The 8,907-nt window shown below is 37.6% G+C and overlaps 1 protein-coding gene across 4 annotated transcripts in view; it reads left to right on the forward strand.

Moving 5' to 3' along the window:
• Positions 1-3,917: 3,917 nt before the first annotated feature.
• Positions 3,918-8,907, forward strand: part of CCDC181 (coiled-coil domain containing 181) — a 41,189-nt gene continuing 36,199 nt past the window's right edge. The window contains exon 1 of one of the 4 annotated variants that reach the window (XM_032291445.1): positions 3,918-4,105. Coding sequence is in view for 3 of the 4 variants with exons in the window: in XM_032291447.1 (XP_032147338.1) it covers positions 3,976-4,008 (33 nt within the window). In the remaining variant the exon portion in view is untranslated. Of the gene's footprint in view, positions 4,106-4,152; positions 4,176-8,907 lie in introns of those variants that run through there. The other 3 variants (XM_032291447.1, XM_032291446.1, XM_032291443.1) reach the window with 3 other exon arrangements.

The raw sequence follows: 8,907 nt of genomic DNA on the forward strand, positions 1-8,907 counted from the left end.
GATATCTTTGTGGCTTACAATGGTCCTAAAAGCAAATTTAATGCTAATTATTACCATTAAAATATTTTTTTGGGGGACAGACATCTGGTTTTAAAGTGGCAGTATAGAAGCAAGCTGGTTTCACTCTCCCCCACAGAAAACCAAAAACATACAGAGCTGTGATTTTCCCCACCAACAGTCCAGAACTCAAATATGAGGGTGAGACAGACCCCAGGGCCATAAAGAAAACTTTTTTGGAAAAAAACTTCAAGCAGATGGTAGGAGAATTGGACTTCCACATCTGCAATGTTCCCCTACCCATTTAGCCCAGCAATAATTTTATGAAAAGGAAATGCTCATTGGAGCATTTTGGATTTCAGATTTTTAGATTAGGAATAGTTTATGTGGTATGTATTCTGCAAATATTTAAAAACCTGAGAAAAATCCAAAATCCAAAATACTTTGAGTCCCAAGCACTTTGCATAAGAGATACTCAATCTGAATATGATAAGTTCTTAACAATATTTGTCATTCAGGAAATGCAAATTAATGCCAAATGAGATAGTGGTATACATTCACTAGAATGGTTGTAAACAAAAAAGCAGAAAATACCAAGTATTAACAAAGCTATAGAGAAACCGGAATTCTCATATATTGCTGGTGGGGACATAGAACGGTTATAGCTACTTTTGAAAGCCGATTGTTACCTTCTTTAAAATTACGTACAAACCAAGAATTCTATGCATAGAAATCTAACCAATATAAATAAACATATATTGACACAAAGACTTGTATGCACATTTTATAGCAATAATATTTGTAATAGTCAAAGGCAGAAACAACTCAAATGTCTATCAACTGGTGAGTAGATAAATAAAAGGTGGTATATCCATACAATGATTTTTATTCTGTGATAAAAAGGAATGAAATACTGACACATTCCATAACATGGAGAGCCTCAAAAACATTATGGCAAATGCAAAAGACTACATTGTTAGAAGGCAGAATGGTGGTTGCCAGGGGCTGAAGGGAAGGGAAAATGGGAAATTTGTGTTTAGTGGGCATAGTTTCAGTTGGGAGACATGAAAATGTTCTGTAGATAGAGAGGGAAAGTAACCATTATAAAAGTAGGCCTAGAACATTCTTATAACAAAGGCCTACTTTCCAGGAAAAAGACATTATCATGGCCTTATCCTATATAGGGGAAGGACAGTTTCTACAACTCTCTAGCTCCCTCTCTAGGCTTTCTGTCCCACCTACTGGGATGAAGGGAGATCCTAAGAAACCTAGTAAAAGTCACAGCCCAGGGACACAGGCCAACTAAAAAGATTGAAATTTAATCATAAGACTCTAGAATGATTCCCTTCCTTCACACTTCACCCCTCTATCAATCAGGCTGTATTATCATAACAGGGAATTACAGCTGAAGGAGCTGAAAAACACAGACTCTCTTGAAGAGGAGTCCTTAGGAAGTGTGACAGTTAATATTGAGTGTCAACTTTATTGGATTGAAGGATGCAAAGTATTGTTCCTGGATGTATCTGTGAGGGCATAGCCAAAGGAGATTAACATTGGAGTCAGCGGACTTGGAGAGGTAGACCCACCCTCAATCTGGGCATGCAGAATCTAATCAGCTGCCTGTCACAGCTAGAATAAAAGCAGCCAGAAGAACGTGGAACGACCAGACTTCCCGAGCCTTCTGGCCTCCATCTTTCTCCCATGCTGGATGCTTCCTGACCTTGAACATCACAAGTTCTTCAGCTTTTGGATTCTTGGACCTACACTAGTGGTTTTCCAGGAACTCTTGGGCCTTTGGCCGCAGACTAAACGCTGCACTGTTGGCTTCCCTACTTTTGAGGTTTTGAGACTTGAACTGGCTTCCTTGCTACTCAGCTTGCAGATGGCCTGTTGTGGGATTTCACCTCGTGATTGTGTGACTAATTTCAAGATTTAAATCTAAGACCCAAAACCATAAAAATTCTAGAAGATAACATTGGAAATACCCTTCCAGATATTGGCTTTGGCAAACACTTCATGACCAATAAGCTAAAAACAAATGCAACAAAAACAAAGGCAAGAATATGGGACTTAATTAAACTAAAAAGCTTCTGCATAGCAAAAGAAATAATCAGCAGAGTCAACAGACAACCCACAGAGTGGGAGAAAATCTTCACAAACTATGCATCTGACTAAGGACTAACATCCACAGTCTTCAAGGAACTCAAATCAGCAAGAAAAAAATAATCCCATCAAAAAGTGGGCTAAGGACACGAATAAACAGTTCTCAAAATAAGATATTCAAATGGCCAATAAACATATGAAAAAATGCTCAACATCACTAATGATCAGGGAAATGCAAATCAAAACCTCAATACAACACCCTTACTCCCCCAAGAATGGTCATAAGCAAAAAAATTAAAAAAAACAACAGATGTTGGCATAGATGTGGTGATCAGGGAACACTTTTACACTGTTGGTGGGAATGTAAAGTAGTACAATCACTATGGAAAACAGTGTGGAGATTCTTAAAGAACTAAAAGTAGATCTACCATTTGATCCAGCAATCCCACTCCTGGGTATCTACCCAGAGGAAAAAAAGTTATGTGAAAAAGCATTTGCATACACATGTTCATAGCAGTACAATTCGTGCAAAAATATGGACCCAACCCAAATGCCCATCAATCAACGAGTGGATAAAGAAAATGTGGTATATATACATACCATGGAATAGTAATCATAAAAAGTAATGAAATAATGGCATTTATAGCAACCTGGATGGAAATGGAGGTTACTTCACCATTATTCTAAGTGAAGTAACTCAGGAACATAAAACCAAACATCCTATGTTCTCACTTATAAGAGTGAGCTAAGCTATGAGGATGCAAAGGCATAAGAATGATACGGTGGACTTTGGGAACTTGGGAGAAAGGGTGGGAGCAGGGTGAGAGATAAAAGACTACAAATTGGTTGGGAAGCTGAGGCGGGTGGATTGCCTGAGCTCAGTTGTTCCAGACCAGCCTCAGCAACATGGTGAAACCCCGACTCTTATTACAAATACAAAAAGTTAGCCAGGCATGGTGGCACACCTGTAGTCCCAGCTACTCAGGAGACTGAGGCATAAGAATTGCTTGAACTCAAGAGATAGAGGTTGAAGTGAGCCGAGATCGTTCCACTTCACTCCAGACTGGGAGACAGAGTGAGACTCTGTCTCCAAAAATTAAATAAATAAAAAAGACTACATATTGGGTGTAGTGTACACTGCACAGCTTAGGTGATTGGTGCACTAAAATCTCAGAAAGCACCACTAAAGAACTTATCCATGTAACCAAACACCACCTGTTCCCCCAAAACCTATTGAAATTAAAAAATAATGCTGTTATCATCCATTATTTGAAAAACACAAATTTAGGGGGATGGTCAGAGGAAAAAACTATTAACCTAGGAGTTCTGAAACCTAGGGTCTACTTCCAGCTTTGGTAACTCTACAACGCTACATTCATTAGAGGAGATTTGACTAAAATTCCTTCAACCTTTAACACTGAATAACCTTCTTGGGGGGGTCTTTTTTCAAGTGCTGAAGCAGTAGAAACATTACGTAATTACAATTACACTACATTTAGAAAGTGCACTTATTAGAATTCATTTTAATCTTACATTTTAAAAAACCTTACTCTGTAATTTGAAGATTATCTAAAACTAATTTTACATTGCCTCTCTTGGAGAAAAGGTGCTCTTCATCACAGCTTCAAGCGGGAAATTTCACAATCAACACAGCGGCCCTTCGCGAGTCTCTCATAACATTAGCGACGCGCGGATTTCTTGGTCGTCTCCTTAGAAACCGCAGCTTGACGGGACCTTTGCAAGCACTGGGATGGGTGCCGGGAAGGGTAGGTGTTCTGAGGCTGTCGCGTTCGCCTGCGCCTGCGCCTGCGCGGGTTTATGTCGCGCTCCTAGTTAGAGAAGCCCGGATGGAGGACGCAGAGGCACGCTGTTGCCATGGCAGTTTCTTCCTGGCTGCCGCGGAGGCAGGTGCGGGTCTCCGTGGCCTCAATGTGAAGAGCTTAGAAAGACGAGGAGAGAACTCCCCCGGCCATCTCTGTGACCCCAGCCGCTGCATTTTACACAGGCAGGAGGGATATTGAGGGAGAAAGGGGAAGGACGGTGCGATAATATTAATGATGGGAAAGAGAGTAAAGGTATAAACGTCTAGTATAGCTGGGAGGGAAGGTAGGTAGTGACGGAAGAAGCTTTCTGGTGGTACCTTATCCTCTACAGTCCGGCGTCCAACGAGTCTGGTCCTGGTGGGGAAGTGTGGCAACACCTTGCTTTACTATGTATGGAGGAAACTCGTCTGAGGGTAGCTTAGACTAAGTTTTTGTCATATTCTTTCCCCTCTCAAAGTTCTTGAATGGGGAAAGTAATAATTTTGTCCCTGGGAGAAAAAGTCATTCCTGAAATTGTAGCCTCCATGAGGAGGCAATGGTATTCATTTCGTTGGGATCCTGAATGCAGATTAAAATTATCACCGAAAGTTCATAAAGTATCTAACATCACACTTTGCGACAGGTTATGATTTTTTAAAAATTTACTTATAGGATCACAGTCTTGGCAGGATACACAAGAATAATGGGCCAGATGGTTTCATGATGTTATGGATTAGTTTTTGCTTAAGTACTTATTTTATATTCAAGGGCATTCTCTTTGATATGCGTTCAGTTCTTAGATTTTAAACAAGCATATGTTTAAAACGCTGTAAGATGGGAATCAATTATTTAGATTAAACTATTTTTAAACATTCTGAATTGTGAAAGAAAGTTATCAAAATTATATTATACTTATGTACTTGGCTTAAGATTCCCACTGAAAGATCTGCAGTCCACCTATCCACATGGGATTTACCAGACACTCAGGGAGGAATTGATTTCCGTAAGTGGTAAATATAGCCACTTACCTATATTTTTACTGATGATAAATGTTGAAATTTAAATGTGTGAACCTCACAATCATAAAGTAGGAAGTGTTAAGTGATTTTGTTTGTGTACGATGTATTTTTGTTCTGGCTTGTTGACTGTGTACCATATGGACAGTACCCTGGAGATGTAGATTAAGAGAATTGAAGGGGTTGAATATCCTGTGACGCATTTGAAAAAGGCTTAAGGGATTTGATAACCAGAGTTTGCAATTTATGTTCTTTGTTTACTTGAGAACCAGTCATGAGGGTTTTTTGATTTTTAAGTTATAGGAAAAGAATTTCACTTCAGATTTAATGCGACTTGATTTACTTTTCAGAGTTACCTTAACTATGGTGTTTTTTTCCCTTTGAATTATGGCATAATAGTATGATGTAAAGACCCCTAATCTGTTAAATTTTTAATTATTGTGTTTTTAATTTATTATACAGGTATTATGCTTTCATTTTAAATTTTAGTTTTCATGTGGGTGGAATTCTCTGTAAACAATAAAACATATCTACTAAAGTCTTCAGGCAGCCATTTATTTATGAGTTCGGAACTAGGTTTATCATAAAATCAGGGAAAGGACTGAAGAGTTCCAAATAAATATTCTTATAATATTTATGTAAAGAAAGGAAAACTGATCATTGCAAGGAGTTGTGACTGTGAAAAGTACTATTTTTACTGTAAATATTTTGCATTGCAGTGAGATTTAATTTATTCTGCATCATTCATGGTGCATTTGGTTTTAATTGGTCAGTAGGTAGAAATGATAGCTTAATTTAGCTTGTCTTGCAGTTAGGAAGTGAAACTCACTCTAAAGTGTTGATTTAGTTTATCAAGATAAAATTTGCCCTCAACTTGATTTAGAAATTATTGAAGGGCTTGCTTTTGAATGCTTTAGCAAATCTATTTTGTATTTTTAGTTTTAAATAAATATCTAGAAGAAATTATAGCCCAATGAATATTTTAGAAAAAAATTATCCAGTTGAACAATTAACAGTTATTATTCCATAATAATTAAATTGAGTAATTAACAGTTATTCAGTAATAACTTGGTCTGGCCAAAGGTTTGGGGAGAATTAAGTGGCTAAAACAGTTTGTGGATTATTTATTAATTCAGCATACCTAAAGTGTACCTAAAATTAACTTTATCTTTGAGAAGGAAAAAGAGCCAACATTAATAACTATCCAGAGAAAAGATGGCATTTTAATGAAACAGACTTCAGAACTTTTTTTTTTAAATTGTACTTTAGATTCTGGGGTACACGTGCAGATCATGCAGGATTGTTGCATAGGTACATACATGGCACAGTGGTTTGCTGCCTCCATCCCCCCATCACCTATATCTGGCAATTCTCCCCATGTTATCTCTCCCCAACCTCCCCACCCACCACTGTCCATCCCCTAGTCCCCAACAGACCCCAGTGCATGATGCTCCCGTCCCTGTGTCCATGTGTTCTCATTGTTCAACACATTCCTGTGAGTGGGAAAATGCATTGTTTGATTTTCTGTTCTTGTGTCAATTTGCTGAGAATTATGATTTCCAGATTTATCCATGTCCCTATAAAGGACATGAACTCATCGTTTTTTATGGCTGCATAGTATTCCATAGTGTATATGTGCCACATTTTCCTTGTCTGGTCTATCATTCATGGGCATTTGGGTTGGTTCCAGATCTTTGCTATTGTAAACAGTGACACAATGAACATACGTGTGCATATGTCTTTACAGTAGAATGATTCATAATCCTTTGGGTATATACCTAGTAATGGGATTGCTGGGTCAAATGGAATTTCTATTTCTAGATCCTTGAGGAATCGCCATACTGTCTTCCACAATGGTTGAACTGATTTACAGTCACACCAACAGTATAAAAGTAGAATTTTGTTTTTTTTAAGTCTTGAATTTAATCATCAGACACTGATCATTTGTTTTAGATTAAGCTTTATCATACTACTATGCATTTGCTTTTAAAATTCTCTTGCTCTTCATGAGTTGAGAATTGCTAATTTGCATCTTATAGAAAAAAAGACTCTTAGAGTTAAAAAGAATCTTAAAGGTCATGTAGCTCAATTGCTTTCCTAAAGCTTGTGTCCTTTAAAATGTTCCTTCCACAGTCCTCTTTGGGGCTATGTATAAACATTTATATTGACAGGAAATACAGTACTTCTGTAGGCAGCTAATTACACTCAGGACAGAGTTGAAAATGTAAGTTCTGTCTTACCTTGTGCCAAAGTTTGCCCCTGAGTTTCCAGCCCTTGGTTCTAGTTTTACTCCTTGAGATTATGCAAGTCCATTTCTCCTTCAAAATATTGTAAAGCAGTTGTTCTTAATTTTCTCTTCTTTAGGTTAACATTTCCAGAGTTTTCAATTATTCCTCAGTATCTACTTTAAGGATTTTACTCTTCCTTTTCCTTCTCTTTTATGTTTCTTTCTCCTGGTTTGCTAGCCTCTGAATGTGCTCTAGTTTGGTTTTTGTTTTCTAAACTCTAGTAAAAAAATCTGGACACGATACTTCATGTATTATCTATATGTCTCAACCTTAGCGCTCATTTACATTTTTAGTATCCTCATCATTCTTTTAACTCATTCTTTTAAAATCATTTTAAAACTCAGAGTTTAGTGAACTCTACTGTTCACTAACACCTGTTAAAATATTTTACACATAGTATGAAAAGGCTTATCTCTACTTATCTAGTACGTGTGCAGCTAGTTGAAAGATACTGTCCCACATGGCTGCACTATCATTTGATGGTGAACTATGGGAAGAAAAAATGTAAATCTCTCTTTAGTAAAATTGTATCAGGTTAGATAGTCTGGGCAAAGATTTGGGGAGAGTAAAGTGAAACTAATGGCTAAAACAAAGTTTGTGGATTATTTATTCAGCTATAATATTTCTCATTTTATACCTTTAAAAATGTGCCTATGTCTCATGTGTTATTGACATCTGGACTTTCTACTTCCAAAAATAATATTAGGCAAATTAATCTTGATGCAGGAGCAAGGTAAGTAAAGTATAGAAACAGAGTCTCAAGCATTTGGGCCCCTGTAGATCTGATTTTTGCACTTCTTTTGAGATTGGACCTAAAATTCTATGAAAATTTAGAAAGCATTGTTCTTTTTTAAGTCAATAGTTGAAAGTATGCAAATTATTGCTGTGTATTTCCACCTTTGTTGATTTCATGGCAGTTACATCTACATTAATAATTTTCCCCAACCTTTTTCTCTTTGGAAAGATAATATGACATCAAACTGACCCTTATACTCTTTCCAGACCCTTCTTCAAAACACACTATGTTCAGGCCATGCTGTGCAGTCCCATGTGCTTCCATGTTTGTTTGTTCTCTCTCATGCTGTCTCTTTGCTTAGAATAACTGATGAACTTTCATACTGGTATTCAAACTCCATACCAGCTTCCTTTGATAGTTTCAATTTTGTATTGAGTTACTTGTTTTTTTATTCTTCCTTACATATCCTTTATTCCAATTGTCTACGTTTTTATTTATGCTTTTTATTTAGCTTTGTCTTCTCTAGCATACTGCAAGCACCTTAAGGTGCTTATAAATCATTATGAATATATATAGGAAAATAGTAGGTGTTCAACAAATGTTCATCAAAATTTCTTTGATAGGCTAGGTGCTGTGGCTCATATCTATAATCCCAGCACTTTGGGAGGCCGAGGAGGGTGGGTTGCTTGAGGTCAGGAGTTCAAGATTAACCAGCCAACATGATGAAACTTCATCTTTACTAAAAATACAAAAATTTGCTGGGCATGGTGGCACCCTCCTGTAATCCCAGCTACTCAGGAGGCTGAGGCGGGAGAATCACTTGAACCCGGGAGGCAGAGGTTGCAGTGAGCTGAGGTCATGTCACTGCACTATAGCCTGGGCAACAGAGTGAGCAGAGTGAGAGAGACTGTGTCTGAAACACACACACACACACACACACACACACACACACACACACACACACA

This window comes from Sapajus apella, unplaced genomic scaffold (assembly GCF_009761245.1).
Source record: "Sapajus apella isolate SASKATOON/1434 unplaced genomic scaffold, GSC_monkey_1.0 scaffold25, whole genome shotgun sequence".
NCBI lineage: Eukaryota > Metazoa > Chordata > Mammalia > Primates > Cebidae > Sapajus > Sapajus apella.